We start from the raw sequence: 26,790 nt of genomic DNA, 5'->3' as shown, positions 1-26,790 counted from the left end.
ACAGAAAATGGCACCCACCACCGCTTGCCAGCATTTCCCTGAGCCAGTGTCATCCAAAGCAACAAGCACAGGAGGCGGCGAGCAGTGCGCTCCTCTGAGTTCTCCCCAGCCTGCCACCTGAGGTAACTGCCTAATAACAGCTAATGGGCGGGCCGGCCCTGGCACCAGGAGATGAGTCCAGCGACACTGCCCAGTACAGAACTTCTTGTTCAGAAGCGTGGCTGGATGATAGTGATGCAGGCTGAATCCCCACTGATGGTAGCCCCCTCCACTGCCATCAGCAGAAAGCCCTCAAACAGGCTGCTCGTTCTAACTCTGAAGGTGACCCGGAAACTACAACTAATCCAGAACGCGTCAGCTACACTGGTGACTGGGGGTGGCCACTGAGACCATATAACACTGGTCTTGAAAGACCTACATTGGCTCCCAGTACGTTTCCGAGCACAATTCAAAGTGTTGGTGCTGACTTTTAAAGCCCTAAATGGCCTCGGTCCAGTATACCTGAAGGAGCGTCTCCACCTCCATCGTTCTGCCCGTAAACTGAGGTCCAGCGCCGAGGGCCTTCTGGCGGTTCCCTTGCTGTGAGAAGCCAAGTTACAGGGAACCAGGCCTTCTCAGTAGTGGCACCCACCCTGTGGAACGCCCTCCCACCAGATGTCAAAGAGATAAACAACTACTAGACTTTTAGAAGACATCTGAAGGCAGTCCTGTTTAGGGAAGCTTTTAATGTTTAATAGGTTATTGTTTTTTAGTGTTCTGTTGGGAGCCGCCCAGAGTGGCTGGGGAAACCCTGCCAGATGGGCGGGGTATAAATAATAAATTATTATTATTATTATTATTATTATTATTATTATTATTATTATTATTATTATTATTATTAAACCCCACCACCTTCATTTGATGGCATCAGGATGTGCCAGCTGCAAGGTATCACAGCACAGAGAATAGTTCAACCTGTCTTGCTCCCTGACCAGCATCCGGATGGCTCTGCCAGCTGTTGGCACAGCCCCTTGCCCGGCTTTGGGTCTCTACCTGCGGACCCGAGCGGCTCCCTCCTCCACATTACGTAGCTGTGGGTGGCATTTGATGTGCCTCTTTCCTCCTCTGAAGGTATAATTAGGGCCAGCTGCCTTGCTGATCCTCCAGACTTCTCCTGGTGGCTTTTCTTAGGGACGGCATTTGCTTTGGTTGGCTCTAATTATAGTGTCCAGAGGATAGAGGGATCCAGACAGCCATTTCCTCAGTCTCAGTCTCTCTCTCTCTCTCTCTCTCTTTTAAAGACAGATGCTCTCTCTTTATATAAGGGCTTTAATAGAAACAGGCTTCTCTCTCGAAGAGTTCACAACTGTTTAAACCCGAGGCAGTGCCCAGACGGTGAGGAAAGCTGTGCTGTGCTCATGGATACAGCATTTTGTGTTCATGCCAGTTAGTTTTTTAGGAAATTTGTTGGATTTTTCTGCTTGTGCTTTTTATCATTCGAAAGGCAGATAGTAAAATTATCCATAATTGGTTCTTTCCTCTGCACTGATAAGCAGGAAGAGTCTCCTAATGGAGCTTTTATCCAGCAACACTGGCATTCTTTTGAATTCCCAGGCATTCAGTTATGTAATAGGTACGGGGTTTTTTGGCAGGGGGAGTTACGTGTGTCTTTGAGGTAACCCATGCTTTTCATCTTGCTTCTGACTCCTTTCAAGGCCTTCAGGCCAAGTCACTTTCAGGTGCTGCTGTTTCTTGCCTTGGGTGTTCAAGTTGTATGGCTCCTGCAGTATCATCAAAGTATATACAGTCATACCTTGGGTTACAGACGCTTCAGATTGCCAAAACCCGCAAGTACCGGAATGGGTTACTTCCAGGTTTCGGCAGTTGCGCAGAAGCGCTAAATTGTGCTTTGTGCATGCACAGAAGTGCCAAATTGCAACCCGCGCGTGCGCAGACGCGCCACTGCGGGTTGCAAACACGCATCCCGCACGGATCACGTTCACAACCTGAGCGTCCACTGTATATAGTACTTCACGTGAGCAAGAATGATGGAGGAGGGGGTCTCTGAGGACCTTCGAGTTTAAACTTCCATGGTACAGGGGGAATGAAAGGAAGAGGCCTCATTTCTGTAGGATTAGTGTGCACAAGTGGTTGGGTGTGAGGGGCTACTATTGTTTGGCTTTCCCTTGGTTGCCTTCAGAGCCAGCTGTGTATCCTTGGTCAGTGCCAGCCTTGACTAAACTGGTGTGCCAGTTCTGCTCAGAGGTCTCCAAAAGCTCTTCTCTGGGCAAGAGCAGTACAGGGGTGGAAAAAACGTTCCAGTCAAACCGAAGCAAATGCTTTGTGATCGTGGCCTAGGTTGGCATTCTCGGATTAGAAGGCTGCAAGATGCGATTCCAAACCCGTAATTCCTGCATCCCAGGGGGTTGGGCTAGATGACCCTTGGGGTACCTTCCAAGAGCACTTCTGTGATTCAGTGAAAGGGGCTCTACACTCTTGAGTTCGCCATCGTCATCACCGTGCATTTTGTAGTTCAAAATGTTGAGCCTTGTGTGAACTGTCCAAAGCAGTTGCCCCTGGACTCTACCTCCCAGAGACACTTCTGAATTTGAACTCTGGTCCACCAGACCCAGGCCTAACATTTCCTTGAGTCAGTATTTTTTTTTTTAACCAACTACTATGCCACCCTTCAATATAAATATTCTCAGGGAGCCTTTCACAATAATTAAAAAGTATCACGTTAAAAACAAATGCGAATGGGCCTGGCCGTTCCATTGTCACCACATTGTGTTGATAGACAGGAGTTTTTGAAAGCATGGGGTTCTGTTTGCCCAACATAATTTTGTAGGGTACAGACAAATATGTAGGGATGCAAAGATCCTCATCCTTGACTCTCGTTCTCTCTTACAGGGGGGTTCTGAGACATCCTGCTGAAGTGGAATAATCCCCAAAGAACCCAAAGATCTTCGGAACAGCAAAGCCTCCCTTTCCATGCCATTCTGCTTTTCTGCTAACGGGAAAGTCAGTGTTCTGGTTTGTGGCCTTCTGCCGAGCCTCCAGACTTGAGGTTGAAACCATGTGAGGGGTCCTTCCCCCTACCCTACCCTACCCCACCCCAAACCCTGGTGCTTCCTTGACCCCATTGTGGGTGAGTTGCCGCCGAACCTGAGGTGCCAGCCACCATGATGTTCCGGGACCAGGTGGGCATCCTTGCTGGCTGGTTCAAAGGTTGGAACGAATGTGAGCAGACGGTGGCCCTGCTGTCTCTCCTCAAGCGCATCTCTCGCACTCAAGCCCGCTTTCTGCAGCTGTGCCTGGAGCACTCGTTGGCAGATTGCACAGAGATCCACGTTCTGGAGTCAGAGGCCAACAGTGCAGGTAAGTCAGCTCTTTTTTCCCTCTGGAACTTACGTCTAACATCCTCACAGTCCGAATGGATTCAGACCATCTGCTTATGTGGCAATATTGCCACGGGTCCTTAATTGGGTTGGGCACGCTCTGGTCGCTCACCTCCAAAAGGGTTTTGTAGAGATGGGAAAGGTTCAGAGAAGGGTAACCAAAATGATTGAGGGGCAGAACGATGAAGAAAGGTGTTGCCAGCCAGATGGTGATGTTATGCGCTAAACCAGGTGTTCAGGCATCTCTGCTTCCTCGTGAAAGGTGAATTGCCTATCACAAAACGCGCCTGGCTAATTTCGAACACTGATCACCTGGTATTCATGTGAGCACGGCTCCAGTTAGCTGTGGTGTCTCAGAGCTGCTGTTTAGCAGATTCACAAAGAAGAGGTCCAGTTTTTCAGAAAATTCCCCATGGCTAATGGCCGTTTCGAAGCAGCGAATTCCATAGATTAATTGTGTGTTGTGCTGTGTTAAAGTACTTCTGACCTGTCTCAACCTATTGCCAGTCATTTTTTATTGGGTGACTCGGCATTCTGATATTAAAGGAGGAGATAAAATTATGAATCCATTCCTTATTCATGAAGCTCTGTGATTCATCCCCTCGCGCCACTTCGCACACTGTGATAGATAGAAGACCTGCGTTTGCCCAGAGCATATGGTTTAGCTGCAGCTAATTCCAGCTCTGTGAGTGGGCCTCTCCGGTACACATGTTTGCAAATGCACGTTCTCCCTGATTCACACTTTGCATTTAAGTGCTCGCCTAAAAATTGCAAATGGGTCAAGGAGCTCCCCCCACTCAATTTACTCGTGACTGAACACTGAGGAAAAGTAGACCTCCTATAACTAATCTCGGATAATTTGCAGATTAGGAGTGCATAATGCATGCACTTTGGGGGTGATCAGCTTGTGGCATCTGCCGCCTTTTGCCGAACGCCTGATAAGGACCAAGTGTCCTCACAAGTTCAGCTGGATCTTGCTAAGCTGTGAGAACTCCATGCCACTCAGTTAAGCTCCATTCCCCAAGCGCACGCACCCCCTTCACCACCCCCACCCTTGCAACTGACACACACAAGCGCCTCCCTTTTATCTGTGAGGCGAAATGCAACTCCTACAGCTCTCTAATAATAGTGTAGCCCAAGATTAAGGCAAAAGGGAGAAATGAGGTTCAATTCACTGAATCTCTTTCGTAGGCTGCTGACGTAAAGCCAGGAGACAATTCAGAGCACCCTCAATCAACCCCCCCCCCCAAGATAAAGCCCTCCAGATGCTTTGGACTACAACTCCCAGCAACCCCAGCCAGGTGGCTGCTGGGAGCTGTAGTCGGAAACATTTGGAGGGCTTCAACTTGGGGAAGGTGGTCCTAAGAAGAGCCTGATTTTGTCTGCAGGAGAGCTTTCTCCTGCAAGTTCTGAAAATCTCAGAAGCCTGCTCCGAAGTAACCGAGAGCAGGGCTTTTACTGTAGCTGCTCCTATTCTGTGGAACGGCATCTCTGTCTACACCAGGCATCCCCAAACTCAGCCCTCTAGATGTTTCGGGACTACAACTCCCATATTCCCTAGCTAACAGGTCAGGGATGATGGGAATTGTAGTCCCAAAATATCTGGAGGACTGAGTTTGGGGGTGCCTGGTCTACACACTCCAGAAACAATTGAAGGTGCTTTCGTTCAAATGTAAGGATGTAAGATGAGCCTGCAGGATCAGGCCAGTGGCCTAACTAGTTCAGCATCCTGTTCTCACAGTGGCCAACCAGATGGCCCATTGGAGAAGGCGTTGGCAGGATCCTGGCACTCTTTCCTCACCTGTGGCTTCCAGCGTCACTGTCTGAAAAACACCACAGTGGTGCTAGGTAAATGGATTCGTTTGTTTGTTTTTTATTTGTATGCTGCCTTTCCACACACAGAAAAAAATGTGCTCAAAGCAGCTTACAACAAAGAAAAACAGGAATGCATTTCAAACAAACACTACGAAAACTTATTACAGGCAGCCACTTGTTCAGCATGATTGTGATTGTGTGTATTGTGCTGAACCCAGATGTGACCCGGAAACGTCATAAAGACGTCACTGAAAGGGAGGGTGCAGAAGAGGGTGTTTGCAGGCTGTTTCTTTTTTTTATAATGATTTTTATTGGTTTTTTAACACATATTTAACACAAACAATACGCAATACAATAACAAACAAACACATAAACATGTAAAATTTCAAAACCTTCTTTTCTTGAACCCTGTTTCTCCGACTTCCCCATACCTTCCCTTTCTGAATCCCTATTTTCAAATTTCTTCCAGCAAATCCTCACTTCAGAATTTAACTAATTAACCTTTTACTCCTCCTGTCTTTTACCAAATCAATACAGCTGTAACCTCTTAATTTCCCTAACCTTGGCATTTTAGCACTCATTGTTTGCAGGCTGTTTCAATGGGTTTCAGTTATAAACAATTTTACCGATGTGCTCAGTGCCTCGGAACATAACCCCTGCGTAAACTGGGGGCTGCCTGTATTATTATGGTTTTCTTTATTAAATTTGTATACTATCCTTCTCAGGGCAGTTCACAACACAAAATTACAATAACCAATTTTACAATAGCACAGCAAAACAAAAATATAATAACTTAAAAACCCCCACATTTTAGTACAGTGGTACCTCTGGATAGGCACACCTCCGGTTGCATATCCTTCAGGATGCGAACGCGGCTAACCCGGAAGTATTTTTCCGGGTTTTGCCGTGCACACATGTGCAGAAGCGATCCCTCTGGTTGCGGAAACCTCATTATCTGACCAGAGCTCCGGAACAGATCCCGTCCGCAACTGGAGGTACCACTGTACCTTAAATGTAACCGGAATGATTAAACAACATGCAGCATTCAATAGCAAAAAATAATAAGGGAGCTTCACAGTTTCTCCTTAGTCCTAGAGCAACTGATGTTGCTCAGTGTCCTTCTCCCGCAGCTGCTTGCAAGGCTTCCAAGGGCAAGAGGTGGGGTGGGGTGGCTTTAAACGCCCCTCCCATGATGCCCTCTCAGCTAAGCCATCAGGCTACAGTATCTTGGTGTGGAGGGTCTTGCTTCAATTCACAGAGGCTTACACTGGAGTGCCTGGAAGTGGCTCGTCATTGTTGTTTAGTTACCGTATTTTTCGCTCTATAAGACGCACCAGACCACAAGACGCACCTAGTTTTTGGAGGAGGAAAACAAGAAAAAAAAATATTCTGAATCTCAGAAGCCAGAACAGCAAGAGGGATCGCTGTGCAGTGAAAGCAGCAATCCCTCTTGCTGTTCTGGCTTCTGGGATAGCTGCGCAGCCTGCATTTGCTCCATAAGATGCACACACATTTCCCTTTACTTTTTAGGAGGGAAAAAGTGAGTCTTACAGAGCAAATAATAATAATAATAATAATAATAATAATAATAATAATAATAATAATAAATAATAATATCTTTATTGTCATTGCCCCCTCTCGGGGACAACGAAATTACTTGGCTGCTCCATCCACCCAGGTAGGGCACTCCACATAAAATCAAAACAACTATAAAAACACTAATTAAAACAATACAGTATAAAACAGCAAGGAAGATTAGATGACTTTCGAAGTCCAGGCTTCCCATTCAGGGCCGAGATCGCTCTGGGGAAGAAGCTGTTCTTGAGACGGCTCGTTCTTGTCTTCATCGTCCTGTATCTCCGTCCCGACGGCAGGAGCTCGAAGAGACAGTGACCAGTAATTTGTATACCGCCTGTAATGGTTCTAGGGGTTGCTCGTGCGTAAATCGGCGCCACACCTGGCTGGGTTGCCTGAGTGAACCTTTTCTGTCCGGACAGCCACTCGCCCGTGGCTGTCTCAATCGCTGGCAGAATCCGTCAGTGGGCGTTTCTTGAACTTCCTCCAGCAAAGAAGTTCTTTGACGTCTAGTCTCCGCCTACTCTCCCTGCGCGGAAGCCTTCTGCGCCGGGAGGGTGTGGGCAGCGGTGGACCCGTGCTCTCCCCGCTGGTCCCTGGTGAGGAGTCATAGAGCCACCTTGCCGATTCCCCCATCTGCCCCCCTTCTCCACTGGTGCTACGCTGATTTCCTTCCCCAGAAGATGTGCTGCTTCTCTCCCTCCCGGGACGCTCTCCGGAATCCCTCTGGAGCCCTCCCTCTCCCCCTGGCTCCGATGGCAGTTCCCTGACACCGCCCTATACTGCAGGTCTTAGGGCGGTTCACAGGCTAAAATTAAAATTGAAAAAATTGAAATACTTTATTGTCACCTGTACAACTTGTATACATTGAGATTACACGAGCACCCCCTCCCACTCAGCTCTCTTAGTCTTAATTTCCCTCGTTTACTGACGCACACCCACCAAACCCGTTGCCTTGTTGTTATCTTTTCATTCAGCAGCCTAACAGCCCACGGATAGAAGCTGCTCTTTACCCTGTTGGTGCGACTAATCATGCTTCTATATCTTCTTCCTGAGGGCAGGAGATCAAGAAAGCTAAAATCAGAATATAAAACCACAAAGTACATAATCAATTCATTTCTTGGAAATAATATATAATGAAATGAAAAGGATGTTTAAAGTAACCTTTGTTTAAAAAAACCAGCAACCAGAAGCTTTTCTTTTGGGAATTAAAGGGACAGAAGTACCTAAAATGTATAGAAACTATAGAAACTTATTCATGTATGCAACTACAGCGGCAAGAATGTTACTGGCCCCAAAATGGAAAGAAGCAGAAGTCCCAGTAAAGGAAGAATGGATACAGTGGAATATGCAGAAATGGTGAAAGTTACCGAAAAATCAAGATAACAGTTTTTTTAATAAAAGAATGGAAATGGTTTATTGAATATTTACAGATAAATTAGAAACAGATAAAAACATTGACAGGGTCATTGTAGCAACCTGCAATTTTATAAGAGTGTATATTTAAAGAAGTTGAATAATTGAATAAATTAAGTTAATTTGGATATGCAGAAGATAATAAAAAGTTTAAGGAACCACAGAAATGGGGGGGATGGAAGTCAAGTTTTGAAATGTCGAAATGAGTGAAATCTATAAAACTAGCAAAATGTATAAACTTGAAAAGTATAAATAAATAAAATGGAGCAAAGCACATAATCAAAATGAAAACAGCAGTGACCCCCCAACACATTTTAAGAGGGCATAGGATGTCAATCAAATCAACCGAAATCAGTCCATCTTCCCCAGCAGCACCAGATATTCTCTTGACTTGCCTCTCTCTTTTACCCCAACAGCTGTCATCAGTCAGTGGCACCAAGAGCCCAAGGACAAGGCAGTCTCCCTGCTCCTCTCCCACCTGCCTCTCCTCCAGCCTGGCAACACGGACGCCAAGTCCGAGTACATGAAGCTCTTGCAGAAGGTGCTAGCCTACTCCATCGAGAGCAGCCTCTTCATCGAGGAGAGCCGACAGCTCCTCTCCTACGCCCTCATCCACCCGGCCACCACGCTGGACGACCGCAACTCCCTGGCCCTGTGGCTCAACCACCTGGAGGAACGCCTCTCCAGCGGCTACTCCGGCCAGAGCAGGGGGCGGCCCGACACGGCCTACCACTCGCGCCAGGGCTCGGACGAGTGGCAGGGCCCCGTGGACACGGGCCTCGGAGACCTGGGGCACGGCTGGCAGGAGAAGCCGCCGCGGGAAAATGGGCACATGTCCTTCCATTCCTCTGGATCCGTGCCGTCGGCCATCAACAGTATCGGGAGCAATGCAAACACAGGTGTGGAAGGCAGGGCGGAGGGGTGAGGAGGGTCTGTGAAACAGGCGCTGTTTTGCTTGGGAGGGGGAAGGTGGGGGTGTTTTCCTGCAAAAAAATAAATAAATCTAAAGTCTATGTCTTGGGACATAGAAGACCTTCCCAATTCACTAAGGTAGGTCCTTGCCCCTCCGCAGCAGTTCCCTCAGGAGCAGCCTTTCTGAAAGAATATCTCTGCTGCTCTAAAAGGTTGCCCCTGGAAGGAGTTAACCAATTCTGATTAGCTTAGTATTTCCCAGTTTTTGGTGAAATGGCTTGGAAATAAACAGAGCTGTCTGTCTCGAGCCAGAGGGAGCTCTCTCGTCAAAGGCCTGGAAACGATGCCTTATGAGGAACGGCTAAGGGAGCTGGGCATGTTTAGCCTGGAGAAGAGGAGGTTAAGGGGTGATATGATAGCCATGTTCAAATATATAAAAGGATGTCACATAGAGGAGGGAGAAAGGTTGTTTTCTGCTGCTCCAGAGAAGCGGACACGGAGCAATGGAGCCAAACTACAAGAAAGAAGATTCCACCTAAACATTAGGAAGAACTTCCTGACAGTAAGAGCTGTTTGACAGTGGAATTTGCTGCCCAGGAGTGTGGTGGAGTCTCCTCCTTTGGAGGTCTTTAAGCAGAGGCTTGATAACCATATGTCAGGAGTGCTCTGATGGTGTTTCCTGCTTGGCAGGGGGTTGGACTCGATGGCCCTTGTGGTCTCTTCCAACTCTAGGATTCTATGATCTCTGGGAGGAATCTGTCTGTTGATATCAAAAGCTGTGTGTCTTGCTTTCCTATCCTCATGCCAGAGCTAAGAAAACATTTCAGAATTGTAGGCACTGCAAAGGACTGTGTGAAACCTTTTTGGTTGGGTGATCCTTGAGGCCTAGTCAGCCAGTTGGGTCATTCCAGTTCCTTGCCTGAACATTATTATTATTATTATTATTAAATGTATTAGTTGCTTGTTTTGCCATGTCAACTCAAAGCAACTTACCAGAAAAGAAAATACATGAAAACATTCCACCTACTCTAAAAGAACATAGACAGTTAAAAACCAAAGGCCTGGTTAAAAAGTAATGAATTTGCCTGGTGCCTGAATACATTATTATTATTATTATTATTATTATTATTATTATTATTATTATTATTATACCCCACCTATCTGGCTGGCTTCCAGCAGATATGAAAACATAATAAAACATCAGACATTAAAAACTTCCCTATACAGGTCTGCCTTCAGATGTCTTCTGAAAGACATATAGTTGTTTATCTCTGACATCTGGCAGGAGGGCATTCCACAGGGCGGCACCACTGCCGAGAAGGCCCTCTGCCTGGTTCCCCGTAACCTCACCTCAGTGTCCAGGCTGGATGATGGGGGTGGAGACGCTCCTTCAGATATACAGGGCCGAAGCCGTTTAGGGCTTTAAAGGTCAGCACCAACACTTTGAATTGTGCTTGATATATATTGATGGTGCCAGGTGAGCTTTCCTGGGGAGAGCGTTCCACAAATGGGGAGCCACCACTGAAAAGCTGCTGCCACCCTCCGAACCTCCCGTATAGGGGGCACACGAAGAAGGACCTCAGAAGACAAATTGGTGGTTCTCGGTGTATTCCTGCTCAAACTTCCTTCCGGTCAGGTTCACCGAATGAACCTACACTCTGGGTAGTACAGCCACTCGATAGGTTTGGAATTTGTAAACTTGCCTTGGTCCTGAAATCTTTCCTAAGCTGCTGAAGGCTTCCTGATGATTTTGCGCCCTTAGTGTGGGGCCATTGTCGGCAGGTCCTAACCATCTCTTCCCTCCTTCCAGCTCTCCCCTGCCAAATCCACCCCAGCCCGCTGAAGCGCTCCATGTCCCTCATCCCCACCAGCCAGCAGGTCCCCAGCGAGTGGATGAGCGTGGACGAGATGGGCGCCCGGCCAGCCTTCATCCCCGGCGGGGAGCACGCTCCCCTCTCCCCCCAGAGCAGCGTGGCCTCATCGGGCAGCGAGCAGACGGAGGAGCAGTCTGGCAGCCGAAACACCTTCCAGGAGGAGGGGAGCGGCATGAAAGGTAGTTTGGGAGGGGGAGGGTGCGGCTGGACTCGACAGCCACTTTGGTGGACTGGGGTTCTGTCCTCCTGGCTGGTCTCAAAGATGAATGCCGGTCCCCAAACCACAGGAAACCCCGTTCTACCAAATCGGCTTGATTCGATTTAATATTTGTATTCTGCTTTTCCAACAGCAAATGTTGAGCTCAAAGCGGCTCACAACAATCGCCGTAGCATTAAAAACATTGCAGCCGCTGTAATATCAAACGCAGGAACATAGTGCCACTGTATTCTGCTCTGGTCAGACCTCACCTGGAGTACTGTGTCCAGTTCTGGGCACCACAGTTCAAGAAGGACACTGACAAACTGGAACGTGTCCAGAGGAGGGCAACCAAAATGGTCAAAGGCCTGGAAACGATGCCTTATGAGGAACGGCTAAGGGAGCTGGGCATGTTTAGCCTGGAGAAGAGGAGGTTAAGGGGTGATATGATAGCCATGTTCAAATATATAAAAGGATGTCACATAGAGGAGGGAGAAAGGTTGTTTTCTGCTGCTCCAGAGAAGCGGACACGGAGCAGTGGATCCAAACTACAAGAAAGAAGATTCCACCTAAACATTAGGAAGAACTTCCTGGCAGTAAGAGCTGTTTGACAGTGGAATTTGCTGCCAAGGAGTGTGGTGGAGTCTCCTCCTTTGGAGGTCTTTAAGCAGAGGCTTGACAACCATATGTCAGGAGTGCTCTGATGGTGTTTCCTGCTTGGCAGGGGGTTGGACTCGATGGCCCTTGTGGTCTCTTCCAACTCTAGGATTCTATGAAATAGAGCCAAACCAGTAGAGCATGAGACACTCAGGCTCATGGGTTTGAGCCCCATGTTGGGCAAAGGACTCCTCCATTGCCGGGGGTTGGACTGGGTGACCTTTGTGGTCCCTTCCAGCGCTACAGTTCTGCAGTTCTTACAAAATCATCAAAACAATGCAGTTATAGTAATTCAAAATATCGGAAAGAGCTGCTGAGCACCAGCCCTGATAACGGGATTTGAGGATTCTGCAAAAGGAGTCCTCAGACGTGTATGTGTAGCTGCATCTTTGAGCAGTCCATTTCCCCCCCTCAAACTTTGTAAAATGGCACAAATGCCCATTCTCTTCAGTCCCTCTTGGCTTGCCATGTTCTCATGCCCAGGAAGCTCTGGAGGAATCAGTTGCCTGGCCTGTGTATTTGTGTGTGAGAGAGAGTTAAATACAGACACACCTCTTGCCTGTTCAGCCCCAGGTCGAGGCAGCTGAGTCTGCAGCAGTCAGAGACTTGATGGTCCCAATGGGAGTCGCAAACATAGGCTTAGCCTTGGCCCCTCCTGTAGACCCTGTTACCTGGGAAACGTCCTTTTGTTTAAAAGACACTGCTATGCCAATAGACATAGTCCTGACCAAGGGCGGTAAGAACACTCCCCATTCTGAGGTGCCTCATTCCTGGGACAGGTCCCTGGCACTCAGTTTTTTACTACTCTTCGGCCTTCCCCAACTTGTTGCCCTTCAGGTGTCTCGTCATTCCTGACCATTGGCCACTCAGGGTGAGGCCGGTGGGAGTTTATTCTACTCCTCTCAAAAGGGAGACCAAAATGGCTTTCAGCACAAGAAAACAGCCCCCGAAAGACCTTAAAATACTTTTAAAACATTTCCGTTTTCAATCAGCATAAAACGACATGGTTTATAAGTTTTATTAATACACATGGTTCAGGCAACTTCGCTTCTGTTGCGCCGCAAGGGCCTGACCCAATACAGTTTGCCTAGATTCCACACTCCGTGACATTGGCTCACTCACAAGGCTGTCCCCCAAAGGTGTCTTACCTCTCGACCGCTCTCCACAGATGTCCCCTCGTGGCTGAAGAGTCTTCGCCTCCACAAATATGCAGCCCTCTTCTCCCAGATGACCTACGAAGAGATGATGACGCTCACAGAGCAACACCTGGAGTCGCAGGTACTGCACAAGGTGCTTAAACCAGAGTCCTGGGGGCAGCTGGGGGCGACTGCTTTGCAAGTGGGGGGGGGGTCTGGGGAAAGAAAGCATTTCTAGAGTTAATCCTGTGCCACCAGACTGTTGGAAGACCTCTTACCAGGGGCCCTTTGGGTTTCTGAGAAGCCATTACTATTATTTATTAAATTTCTATAACTTCCCATACCCACAGGTCTCAGGGCAGTTCACAACACTATCTGCATGCCTTTAAGCCTTTCATTACAACTTTGAGGACTGCCACCCCCAAAGGAAATCTTAGAGGCTTAGGAGTTTTTTTTATGCAACATGTCATTGTTATGCTCACGCATGCTTAGAGTTTCTGTGGCTGTTTTGTAAAGGCGGGTATCGCTTGAGACCATCCATTCTTGGAGGGCTGCCGCACATTTTCAAAGACGCTTCTGTTAGGGCGTGAAACCTAAGACGCTGGCAAGTTAGCAATGTCATGTAACTTGTAAGTAGTCAAGCTGGTTAAGTTGTTAAGTTGCTCAGTATATAAAGAGTGTTTGTTTTCTCTGCATGGTGTGGGGCGTGAAGCAAAAATGTCCGAAAGCTCCGGAGGTGTTTCTGTTATCTTTCTGCAATAAACCTGTCTTTGGAAAGACAGGCTTCCCTGTGTCGTTATTTCTTTGCTGCTGAGACTTTGAAGCTTGTACTGCAACAAGAATCTCTGCACTGGACTTAATTAATGCTCTGCAAAGAGAGCTGTTGCTGGTGGCGCAGCGGAAGCGTTTACTGGACCAGTACACAAACTCTCTTAGCTTCTTCCTCCGAGGGCTGGGCGGCAGCTGCCTCTGCTGGTGGGTATTTCAGCTGTCCCTCTTTTCCCTGACCAGAACGTCACCAAAGGAGCGAGGCACAAAATCGCCCTGAGCATCCAGAAGCTGCGGGAGAGGCAGAGCGTCCTGAAGTCTCTGGAGAAGGTAAGAGAGCCAGTTGAAGGTGGAGACTTTGCTGCTGAGAGGCAGGGCTGGGCTTCCGAGGGTCTCGTAAGTTTAACAGTACCAGTAACTCACAGCTGATGCACATTTTAACCTGTGTGATTTCAACTTGATATGGTTGAAATCACGCAGATTTAAATGCATGGATGGCGGAGACCTCAAAAGCTCTTTTTGCACAGGGTTTTCCCCTAATAGCTCTCTGTCTTGCTTGTGGTTATGGGGTGGTCCCTTGTGCATGTGCCACCCCCAGAACGAAACCCCCTCATAGGAGGTGAGTTTCCTGTATTAAATGGAACAGAATTGTCATTTGAGTATCCTGAAGCTGTGGGAAAGACATGGTGTCTAAAATAGGAGCTAAATGCGTCCAAAATCTGATTTAGAATAACAGTGTAACTCAATAATCATCACCATCATCAGTGTTTTTTACGGGGTACACAGGGGTACACGTACCCCTCAACATTTTGTGAATCTAAGTTTGGCCTCATTGAGGGGGCAGTATTTCAATATGAGTAGGAAAATGAGAGCACTCCTAAACATTTGTTTCAGAAAAAAGCACTAATAATAATAATAATTTGTATATACCGGTAGGTCTCACAACATAAAGTTACAATATATGAAGCACAAAATACATAATAAAAAATTAGTCAAAGCACAAACTACATAATAAAAATAATGAAAGCATATTAAAAACAATAAAAACAATATGAATGCATACACACTAATAAACAATATGTTTCCCAGCGAAAGTCCCTAAACAATACTTTAGTACGGAAATCCAAATGAACTTCGACAAAAGCTCATTTTCCGTAATGCTTCTAGCCGCTTCTCCTCCATCTCCCCGCCAAGTCTTGAGCTGCCGAAAAATTCCCCTCTTCAAGTTCTCCTTTTCCTCTCCTCCTCCTCCCCCTCTCACCCGCCCCCCCCCAGGACATCTTGGAAGGGGGGAACTTGTGGAACGCCCTCCAGGAGCTGCAGCAGATCATCATCACCCCCATCAAGGCCTTCCACGCCCTGCAGGCCATGGCAGCGTCCAAGGAGAGCCAGCAGCAGCAGCAGCTGCCTGTGGAGCAGCGCGGAGCCACCAAGCTGTGTCTGGACAAGAGCGGAAACCCCTCCGAGGACAAGGACCCGGCCACTGACACCTTCCTGCCCCCGACAGGCTCCCCTTGCGACGGGGAGTCGGGGGCAGCGCCCATCGCCGAGGGGGACATTGCAGGGCAGTTCACCCGGGTGATGGGCAAAGGTGAGGGCTCCGGGTTGCCACCAGGTCTGAAGCGGTAGGATTTGTGCCGCCCAGGGAACCCTCTTAACGCCTCATGGTCCCTCTTAGGTTTAGGGTTGGTCTTTTGAAATGGCCGGGTCTCCGTGCTAACACTGCTTTAGTCCTACAGGGACCCTTGCCCCAGGGCCCCCGAAGTTAAAATGGACATGCAGACCCCTCCGGTTTCCAATGATCAAGGGGGCGGCCACCTGTGCGATGGGTGGGTGATCTGAAACTTAGCAGCAGAGCTCCTTACCTCTCTCGCCCTGACCTAGCCACTGTGATCCACGCAACAGTCACCTCCAGACTGGATTATTGCAACTCACTCTACGTGGGGTTGCCCTTGAGACTGACCCAGAAACTCCAGAGGGTGCAGAACGCCGCGGCGAGACTCCTTACGGGGTTCTCACCGCAGGAGCACATTCACCCGGTGCTATACCAGCTGCACTGGCTCCCGGTGGAGTACAGGATCAGGTTCAAGGTGCTGCTTTTAACCTTTAAAGCCCTATACGCTTAAGACCCTCGTACCTACGGGACCGCCTCTCCTGGTATGTCCCACCGAGGCCCTTACGGTCTTCAAACAAAAACATCTTGGAGATCCCGGGCCACAGAGAGGTTAGGCTGGTCTCAACCAGAGCCAGGGCTTTTTCAGTACTGGCCCCGATCTGGTGGAACGCTCTGTCACAAGAGACTAGGGCCCTGTGGGACTTGACATCTTTCCGCAGGGCCTGCAAGACAGAGCTGTTCCACCAGGCCTTTGGCCAAGGCGCATTCTGACCTCCTCCTTTGGTAATCCTCACAGAACTCTAGCCCAATGGTTGCTATTAATTTGATTTGAACTGATTTTATAATGAATTGATTTTAGAATGCTGTATTACTTTACTGTTGTTAGCCGCTCTGAGCCCGGCTTCGGTTGGGGAGGGCAGAATATAAATAAAAGAAAATTATTATTATTACTATTATTATGATGTGGATGCAGGAAGCTAACAGCAGTGAACGGTGGAGAGAAATTGAAGAGCTGTATCTCCAAAGTTGATTGTAAGACACTGTAAAATATAGAAGGGTTATGGTAGCTATGAGAAGAGGGTAAAATACCGTACTTTTCTGTATATAATACGAGGTTCCCCCCCCCCCCGAGAAATTCATATCCAAAATTTGGGGTTGTCTTATACACAGGTAGTGCACAGGTGGGATGGGGGGTCGGTTGCTGCTGTGAGCAGGAGATTGTCAGGGCAGTTGATTTGTGGGTGCGGCTAAGGCTGCTGCTGATTGGCTCGTGGCTGTGAGTGGGCTATTCAAAGATGCGTGCGATTGCCATCGTCAGTCTGGCGGTTTGCTTGTTTTTGGGCAATCATCCCAAAAAAACCTCAACAACCCATTTTCCCAAATTTGAGTCCCCAAAAATAGGGGGCGTCTTATACACGGGGGCATGTTATACACAGACAAATACGGTAAACTGGAGCCCTGTTTCTTCAGTTTGTTTTTACCCTAAGATGCTACCATACATTCTAAAATCAATTCAGAATCAAATTAATGGCAACCATTGGGCTAGAGTTCTATGAGGATTACAGAAGGAGAGAGGGGGTCAGGCTGTGCCTTGGCCAAAGGCCTGGTGGAACAGCTCTGTCTTGCAGGCCGTGCGGAAAGATGTCAAGTCCCGCAGGGCCCTAGTCTCTTGTGACAGAGCGTTCCACCAAACTGGGGCCATGGCTGAAAAAGCCCTGGCTCTGGTTGAGGCCAGCCTAACCTCCCTGTGGCCCGGGATCTCCAAGATGTTTTTATTTGAAGACCATAAGGTCCTCCGTAGGGCATACCAGGAGAGGCAGTCCCGTAGGTACGAGGGTCCTAGACCATACAGTAGTACCTCTGGTTAAGAACTTAATTCGTTCTGGAGGTCCATTCTTAACCTGAAACTGTTCTTAACCTGATGCACCACTTTAGCTAATGGGGCCTCCCACTGCCGCTGCGCTGCCACCGCACGATTTCTGTTCTTATCCTGAAGCAAAGTTCTTAACCCGAGGTACTATTTCTGGGTTAGCGGAGTCTGTAACCTGAAGTGACTGTAACCTGAAGCGTCTGTAACCTGAGGTACCACTGTATAGGGCTTTAAAGGTTAAAACCAGCGCCTTAAACCTGACCCTGTACTCCACGAGGAGCCAGTGCAGCTGGTATAGCACCGGGTGAATGTGATCCTGCGGCAAGGACCCCATAAGTAGCCTTGCCACTTCATTCTGCACCCGCTGGAGTTTCTGGGTCAGTCTCAAGGGCAGCCCCACGTAGAGTTACAGTAATCAAGCCTGGAGGCGAGGTGACCACAGCTGCACACAGTTTTCCAGTTGTGGTTCCCCTGTAGATCTGTGTTAACGGCATTATGACAGCAGCCGCTTTATTTTCACTTCCTTTCTTTTCCTTTCCCCTGCAGTGTGTACGCAGTTGCTGGTCTCCCGACCGGACGAGGAGAACATCACCAGCTACCTTCAGCTGATAGAGAAATGCCTGATGCACGAGGTAGGGACTGGGCTTCCCGGAGAGGGTTAGGGCCCCATGTCCGCCCGCTCTGCCCAGCCCAACTCACGCCTGCCCTCCTGTGCTCTCCCTCCAGGCTTTCACAGAGACGCAGAAGAAGAGGCTCCTGTCCTGGAAGCAGCAGGTGCTAAAGTTACTCCGGACGTTTCCCAGGAAGGCCGTGCTGGACATGCAAGGCTACCGTCCGCAGAAAGGGTGAGTTGGCAGGAGCAAGGAGTTCAAGGGACAGGATTAGGCCAGGAGGGTCCTGGGTTAGGCAGGGCAGCCTCCTGCCACAGAGGGTTCTAAGACTGGAAGCTAGGGTTTTATGCGGCTGTTGTTATTATCTTGTTGTTGTTGTTTAGTCGTGTCCAACTCTTTGTGACCCTACGGACCAGAGCACATAATAATACAGTGGTGCCCCGCAAGACGAATGCCTCGCAAGACGAAAAACCCGCTAGATGAAAGGGTTTTCCGTTTTTCGATGCGCTTCGCAAGACGAATTTCCCTATGGGCTTGCTTTGCAAGACGAAAACATCTTGCGATTTTTTTCGCTCCCCCCCCCCTTTTTCTAAGCCGCTAATAGCCTTTTAGCCGCTAAGCCTTTAATAGCCGCTAAACCGCTAATAGCTCTAATCCGCTAAGCCGCTAATAGGGTTGCTTCGCAAGACGAAAAAACCGCTAGACGAAGAGACTCGCGGAACGGATTAATTTCATCTTGCGAGGCACCACTGTAATAATAAAAATTTTATTTCTACCCCGCCCTCCCCAGCCAAGACGGGGCTCAGGGCAGCTAACAACCAATAATGAAAACAACACTCCTGTCTTCCACTGCCTCCCGCAGTTTGGTCAAACTCATGCTGGTTGCTTTGAGAACACTGTCCCACCATCTCGTCCTCTGTTGTCCCCTTCTCCTTGTGCCCTCCATCTTTCCCAACATCAGGGTCTTTTCCAGAGAGTCTTCTCTTCTCCTGAAGTGGCCAAAGTCTTGGAGCCTCAGCTTCAGGATCTGTCCTTCCAGTGAGCACTCAGGGCTGATTTCCTTAAGAATGGAGAGGTTGGATTTTCTTGCCGTCCATGGGACTCTCAAGAGTCTCCTCCAGCACCAGAATTCAAAAGCATCTTTATTATTAATTCAAATCACCACAATTATCACCATAATTCAAAAGCATTGTTATTATTATTAAATTTATTGGTGGCTCTTTCTTGCCAAAGGCAACTCAAAGCAGCTTGCAAGCAAACGAAGAGAAACATAGTTACATTTTAAAAAAAATAGTTACATTTAAAAAAAAACCATTTTAAAAAAAACCATTAAAATAATCTATTAAAAAAAACACAAGAGGAAAGTTTTGCCCAGTGCCTAGACATGTACATATAACAATGGCACCTGGTAAGCCTCCCTGGGGAGAGCATTCGACAAATAAGGAGCCACTACAGAAAAGGCCCCGTTCTCGTGTTGCCACCTCCTGGACCTCGCACATAGGAGGCACATGGAGAAGGGCCACAAATGAGAATCTCAGGGTCCAGGTAGGTTCATATGGAAAGAGGTGGTCCTTGAGCTATTGCAGTCCCGAGCCATTTAAGGCGTTTTGGTCAAAACCAGCACTTTGAACTGGGCCCAGAAAAACTAATTGGCAGCCCGTGCAGCGGAGGCAGGGTTGATATTGCATGCTCAAACTGCCTTGCTCCGGTGAGCAGCCTGGCCGCTGAATTCTGACTACATGGTGGATGTTCTTGACATATATCAAGAAACGTACTGGTGGCTGGCAGGTTCCCACCAAATTTGATTTTATCTGGTACTGTCTGCAGATTGACAAGTCACCTTTTCTTTGCCATCCTTGTTACCATGGAATACTTTCATTTTCTTGATTATGTCTGGATCAAACCTGTCTCTGGACTTCCTTAGCTGTCTCTGCCTTCCAATACAATATGAAGCTATGCGTTGTGGATTTTTACCAGCGAGTTGCCACTCATTGTTTGGGTTGCTTTTTGAGGTTTTATTTGCCAATTATTTTTATTGATATTCCAAATTATTACAAATCATTGCCGAATTAAGTCAGTTTAATACAGTTTTCCAAAACTGGCTTCCCACGCTTCTTACACGTCCAACATGAACCCCTGTTGCTGCTTATATTCTCAATTAATCTCTACTTACCACTCGGTTTTTGGTCTTGACTCGATGTAAAACATTTTGAACATTATGAAGCTTTTAAAATAATAATTTTTAAAAAAGAAAAAGCTGGGTCTGCAAGCACTGGGTGGTGCCTGACTGTGACTAAGAGAGCAGGTTTCTGGATTGAAGCAGCTGGCATGAAGGGGAGGGAGTCTGCCTGGGGGGTAGTGTGTGTGTGTGGCAGGCTCCAGATTGAACCCCCTGGCACCTCCAGGTGCTTGGAAAGAGCTTTCTCCCCCTGAGGGGCCCTGGGCATCTGCTGCCAGTCAGAGTTGACAGTATGAACTGGTAGTCTGACTCTGAATAAGTTCTCTTCATGTAACCCATCAGGAGTTTTATTTTTAAAAACTGTTTCTTGCACCATAATAATAATACAGTGGTACCTCTGGTTGCGAAAGGGATCCGTTCCGCAGCCCCGTTCGCAACATGAGCAGAACGCAATGTGTGCGGGTTGCCATTTGCCGCTTCTGTGCATGCGTATGGCGTCATTTTGAGCGCGTGCGTGAGCGGCGAAACCCGGAAGTAACCCTTTCCGGTACTTCCGGGTCGCCGCGGGACGCAACCTGAAAAGATTTAACCTGAAGCAAACGTAACAAGAGGTATGACTGTAATAATAATTTATTATTTATACCCCGCCCATCTGGCTGGGCTTCCCCAGCCACACTGGGCAGCTTCCAACAAAATATTAAAATACAGTGGTCTGTTAAACATTAAAAGCTTCCCTAAAGAGGGCTGCCTTCAAATGTCTTCTAAAAGTCTGGTGGTAGTTGTTCTCTTTGACATCTGGTGGGAGGGTGTTCCACAGGGCGGGTGCCACTGCCGAGAAGGCCCTCTGCCTGGTTCCCTGTAACCTCACTTCTCGCAATGAGGGAACCGCCAGAAGGCCCTCGGTGCTGGACCTCAGTGTCCGGGCAGAACGATGGGGGTGGAGACGCTCCTTCAGGTCTACTTGGCACCTTTGGGAAGGGCAAAATGGAACAGGAATGTAACATACAATCACAGAATTGCAGAGTTGGTGGGGACCCTAGGGGTAACCTTCAATGCGTATGAAACATTCCACTGACCTGGAAAGCCACCAGCTTATGCTTCAAGGAAACACTTCTTAGATGAGCAAGACTTTCCTTTAATGCCTTGCAAGCAGCTGAGGTACTAACTGCTATTATGACAAAACACACCTTTCTCTTGCTTGCTGATGAAAGCAGAGCCACAACACTGTCAGAGCTGTCTTGGAAGCAGCTGCCTAAGTTTGGGAACGCTTAAAAGGGTTGGGGCATTGTTGCTTAATGAATCCTCTGAAACAATACACATGACTTTCCACCTTGCCTGAAAAGGAGGGGCAACGTCTTGTCAAATTATTCCTTTCATGCTTAAGGGAAACTGCCGGCGCTTAAGTCAGCATCCTATGAAAGCGATCCCCTATTGTGGAGTTGGCAATATGTAAATCTGAACTGCCTGGCTCTTTAACAGTTTTGATCAAAGCCATTGATCGGTTGACAACCCTATTCAAAACACAGGAGAGTGGTTTGCGTGGGCTTTCTTTCTGCTGCCTCCTGGGGCCTGCTCGTCTTTTGGGAGTGCAGTTCTCCTTTTGCGCGGGTTGTGTGTGTCTGGTCTATGTGAGGAGTGGGGAAAATAATAATAATAATAATAATAATAATAATAATAATAATAATAATAATAATAATAATAATAATAATAATAAAAAATTATTTATACCCCACCCATCTGGCTGAGTTTCCCCAGCCACTCTGGGCGGCTTCCAATCAAGTGTTAAAAACAATACAGCATTAAATATTAAAAACTTCCCTAAACAGGGCCGCCTTCAGATAATAATAATACTAATAATAATAATAAATGTTATTTATACCCCACCTTCCCTGGCTCAGGGTGGCCAACACCAGTAAAATTTCAATAAAAACATAATAGAAAAAAAGAAGAGAGAAAAAACCACTTTAAAATGCAGGTTAAAATGCAATTTAAAATGCTGCCTCATTTTAAAAGTAGCCCGTAAATCAAAACCGTAAGGGGAGGGAAACAGAAGGGTCAGATTGAGTCCAAACCAAAGGAAGCCTTTGTGCCAGCGAGAAGACCTCGGGCACACCCGTCTCCCCCTTTTGAGAAGGTTTCTGTGTTTAAGTCAGACTCCAGCAGCAGAACGCCATTGCCCCTTCCCCATCAGGTGGTGCGGGCGCCTGAAATACGTTCAGCTCCATCCAGGTGAGACGTCACGACTATCGTGCAGCTCCTGTGGGAGGGTGGCAGCCAGAGGGTCATCCAAGGTGGCTTCTTCAGGCCACACAGGTGCTTCTTCACACCCGACTATGAGTGCCTGTTGAAGCAGAGGAGCAAAGAAAGCCGCCTTGTACTGAGTCAGGACAGATCCTGAAGCTGAGGCTCCAAGACTTTGGCCACCTCATGAGAAGAGAAGACTCCCTGGAAAAGACCCTGATGTTGGGAAAGATGGAGGGCACAAGGAGAAGGGGACGGCAGAGGACGAGATGGTGGGACAGTGTTCTGGAAGCTACCAGCATGAGTTTGACCCAACTGCGGGAGGCAGTGGAAGACAGGAGGGCCTGGCGTGCTCTGGTCCAGGGGGTCACAAAGAGGCGGACACGACTAAACGACAAAACAACAACAACAACTGAGTCAGACCATTGGTCCATTGAACTCAGTATTGTCCTCACTGACTGGCAGTCAGGGTTTCTCCAGGGTTTCAGGCAAGGGAGTCTCTCCCAGTCTGTCTCGCCAGAGTGGTGCATGCTCTAGTTATCTCCCGCTTGGACTACTGCAATGCGCTCTACGTGGGGCTACCTTTGAGGGTGACCCAGAAACTGCAACTAATCCAGAATGCAGCAGCTAGACTGGTGACTGGGAGCAGCCGCCGAGACCCCATAACACCAGTCCTGAAAGACCTAGATTGCATCTCAGTACGTTTCTGAGCACAATTCAAAGTGTTGGTGCTGACCTTTCAAGCCCTAAACGGCCTCGGTCCAGTATACCTGAAGGAGCGTCTCCACCCCCATCGTCCAGCCTGGACACTGAGGTCCAGCTCCGAGATCCTTCTGGCGGTTTCCTTCCTGCGAGAAGTGAGGTTACAGGGAAGCAGGCAGAGGGCCTTCTTGGTGGTGGCGCCCGCCTTGTGGAACGCCCTCCCTCAGATGTCAAGGAAATAAACAACTATCTGACTTTTAGAAGACATTTGAAGGCAGCCCTGTTTAGGGAAGTTTTTAATGTTTGGTGTTTATCGTGTTTTTAATATTCTGTTGGGAGCAGCCTGGAGTGGCTGGGGAAACCCAGCCAGATGGGCGGGGTATAAATAATAAATAATGAATTAATTTATTTTATTATTATCCCAGGCCTACCAGAAGAGGTAGCCTGGGATTGAACCCATGCCTTCTGCATGCAAGGCAGATGCTCTACCTCTGAGCTATGTCCCTTCCCCAGGGTGCCCTGGGCTGCCTTATACCACAGCAGTGGTTCTCAAAGTGGGTGGTACATCCATACATAATTTTGTTTGTATGCCGCCTTTCCTTAGACAAAACCAGCTTGCAGCATGGACAAGATTTACATACAGTGGTACCTCGCAAGACGAATGCCTCGCAAGACGAAAAATGCGCAAGACGAAAGAGTTTTCCGTTTTTTGAGTCGTTCCGCAAGACGAATTTCCCTATGGGCTTGCTTTGCAAGACGAAACGTCTTGCGAGTTCTTGCGAGTTTGTTTCCTTTTTCTTAAAGCCGCTAAGCCGTTAATAGCCGCTAAGCCGCTAATAGCCGTGCTTCGCAGGACGAAAAAACCGCAAGACGAAGAGACTCGCGGAACGGATTAATTTCGCCTTGCGAGGCACCACTGTAATTCCAAACCTAGCAAAAGCGCTCCTAAACAATAAGCGAAACATCAAAAGGTATACAACCAAATGAAACAATTTCCAGATAAATTGTAGTAAGATTTGAAATACAGATACAAAAAATTAATATCAAAAACAGCAGCAACTGGCTCCCCAACGAAAAACCTAACCCAAAGGAGTCTGTTCAGCAGGCTCAACTTTTGTAGCTGGAGTCAGTCCGGGCCCTGCCAATTTTAGGCCTGCAAGGCAGGGAGGCACTGGAGGTGAAAATGGCTATCAGATTTGAAGTTTTTATCACTGGATCAGGTTCATCAGTTTTGTTGAATTAATTAAACTAAATGGTTTGAACCAGGTATTGAATAAATGTGCAATTAATGGTGTGCTTTTTTAATTTTATTGTCTCACCTGGATGGAGCTGAACGTGTTATCAGTGGGTCATGTGAATGATGCTCTTTCTAGGGTGGGGTAGGGGGCACTCGGGGTGATTTTCTGGAACCAAGGGGGCTAGTGGCCAGAAAATGTTTGGGGACCACTAGAGCTAAGGTAAGGGTGGCCAGCCTGTGACCTGGATTAGGGCCACAGCAGCCTTATTGTGAAATGCTACCCGTATTCACAAGTGATGGTACTTACCAACGGGACTGACTTCTCTCTCTCTTTCTCCATCCCCACCCCGCTTTGGTACTCTTCTAGATGGGCCTTTGGTTCCAATTCTCTCCCCATAGCTGGATCTGTGGGGGTGGGGGTGGCCCGCCGAGGACAGCGGCAGTTCCAGATGCCCCCCCGCGCCATTCCTCCCAGCCGCCTGGGGATCCTGAGCCCCGTGGGGATCGGCGGAGTCTCCCCGCGGCATGCCCTCACCAGCCCGAACCTTGGGAGCCAAGGGCGGCAGGTAAGAAAGGGATGGGAGAGAGGGAGGGTTCCCTTGATAGCTCTGCGCTAAGGTAACAGGAAGGGACACGGGTGGCGCTGTGGGTTAAACCACAGAGCCTAGGACTTGCCGATCAGAAGGTCGGCGGTTCAAATCCCCGTGACGGGGTGAGCTCCCGTTGCTCAGTCCTTTCTCCTGCTAACCTAGCAGTTCGAAAGCACGTCAAAGTGCAAGTAGATAAATAGGTACCACTCCGGTGGGAAGGTAAACGGCGTTTCCATGCGCTGCTCTGGTTCGCCAGAAGCGGCTTAGTCATGCTGGCCACATGACCTGGAAGCTGTACGCCGGCTCCCTCGGCCAATAAAGCGAGATGAGCACCGCAACCCCAGAGTTGGCCACGACTGGACCTAATGGTCAGGAGTCCCTTTATCTTTAAGGTAACAGGATGCCTCTGAAAGGCAGCCTGGCCACCTCTCCATTAACCCAAGAGGGCTCCTTCAGAAGGGGACATTCTAAGCTGTGCTGCTTGGTGTGTTTTGAATACGCGATTTCTTACCAGGGACGTGCAACGTGCTCTGTTGCAGAAATAATCTTACAGGGACATAAGCCGTGAGCAAAATGTGTGGAGTTGAAAAAGATGTTTGTGGAAGGAAGGTCTCAACTGTGTTGTACTCCGGTGCAACCCCAGGGGCTTGGCTGACAGCCTATTGAGGGGTAGCCAGCCAAGTGCCCCCCAGGTATTTTGGTCTACAACTCGCCTCCTTCCTGTCTGTGGCCCCGCGGGCGGCAGCTGTAGCCCCAGACACCTAGAGGGCACCAGGTTGCCAAAGGCTGCGTTGTAGAGACGAGGGAGATGGAGCAGCCCCCATATTAGCATCGCTACATATTCCGTGTAGACGGCAGCTTCAAATAATAATGATAATGATAATGATGATAATAATAATAATAATAATAATAATAATAATAATAATAATAATAATAATACATTTTTATTTATACCTTGCCCTCCCCAGCCAGAGCCGGGCTCAGGGCGGCTAACACCAGTAAAATTACAATAAAAACAATGTGGGGGGGGACCAATTTAAAATACAGGTTAAAAATACAATTTAAAATGCAGCCTCATATTAATAATAGCCCGTAGATCAAAACCATAAGGGGAGGGCAACATAAGGGTCAGACTGAGTCCAAACCAAAGGCCAGGCGGAACAGCTCTGTCTTGCAGGACCTGCGGAAAGATGTCAAGTCCCCCCAGGGCCTTGGTCTCTTGTGACAGAGTGTTCCACCACGTTGGGGGCCAGTACTGAAAAGGCCCTGGCCCTAGTTGAGACCAATCTAACCACCTTGCGACTTGGGACCTCCAAAATGTTGTCATTTTGGATCTTAAGGTCCTCCGCGGGGCAGACCAGGAGAGGCGGTCCTGTAGGTAAGTGGGTTCTAGGTCGTATAGGGCTTTCAGGGTCAAAACCAGCACCTTAAACCTGACCCTGTACTCCACCAGAAGCCAGTGCAGTTGGTAAAGCACTGGATGAATGTGATCTCGCGGCAAGGACCCCATAAGGAGCCTCGCCATGGCATTCTGCACCCGCTGGAGTTTCTGGGTCAGCTTCAAAGGCAGCCCCGCGTAGAGCGAGTTACAATAATCAAGCCTGGAGTTGACCGTCGCGTGGATCACTGTGGCCAGATCAGAAGACGTGCCCAGCAGGGTCAGAGGGTCAGCACCCTGGTCTCGCAGTGACCAGGCAGGTGCCCCAAACAGAAACCTGCAGGCGAGACTTATTTGGGACATTCCAGTCTTCACCCCTCTCCCTCGGCTCCATGGCAGTAACTCACCTACTGGGAGGGGTGGTTTTTGGTGTTTGTGTGTGTGTGTTTTGTTTCTCCGGTTTGCCCCCCTGTTTAAATCAAATTCTCTTTTCCCCTCCAAGAACCTGTGGTTTGCCAACCCCGGGGGCAGCAACAGCATGCCGGGCCAGAGTCGCAGTTCTGTCCAGCGGACCCATTCGCTCCCCGTCCACACATCCCCCCAGGCCATCCTCATGTTCCCACAGGGTGAGTCAGCCAGAT

General features: G+C 48.4%; 1 protein-coding gene across 2 annotated transcripts in view; it reads left to right on the top strand.

The window, feature by feature from the left end:
* The window catches only part of SAMD4B (sterile alpha motif domain containing 4B), a 39,241-nt gene that overhangs the window by 10,663 nt on the left and 1,788 nt on the right, over positions 1 to 26,790 (top strand). The window contains exons 2-11 of one of the 2 annotated variants that reach the window (XM_081200332.1): positions 2,890 to 3,357; positions 8,600 to 9,082; positions 10,906 to 11,148; positions 12,991 to 13,112; positions 13,970 to 14,056; positions 15,002 to 15,317; positions 17,758 to 17,843; positions 17,938 to 18,056; positions 24,549 to 24,747; positions 26,652 to 26,775. In XM_081200332.1, coding sequence (XP_081056458.1) covers positions 3,162 to 3,357; positions 8,600 to 9,082; positions 10,906 to 11,148; positions 12,991 to 13,112; positions 13,970 to 14,056; positions 15,002 to 15,317; positions 17,758 to 17,843; positions 17,938 to 18,056; positions 24,549 to 24,747; positions 26,652 to 26,775 — 1,975 coding nt within the window. In that variant the 5' untranslated portion in view covers positions 2,890 to 3,161. The remainder of the gene's footprint in view (positions 1 to 2,889; positions 3,358 to 8,599; positions 9,083 to 10,905; positions 11,149 to 12,990; positions 13,113 to 13,969; positions 14,057 to 15,001; positions 15,318 to 17,757; positions 17,844 to 17,937; positions 18,057 to 24,548; positions 24,748 to 26,651; positions 26,776 to 26,790) is intronic. The other variant, XM_081200333.1, reaches the window with a different exon arrangement.

This window comes from Podarcis bocagei (assembly GCF_964188305.1).
Source record: "Podarcis bocagei genome assembly, chromosome: 7".
Taxonomy (NCBI): domain Eukaryota; kingdom Metazoa; phylum Chordata; class Lepidosauria; order Squamata; family Lacertidae; genus Podarcis; species Podarcis bocagei.
This window is presented reverse-complemented; position numbering and strand designations above follow the sequence as displayed.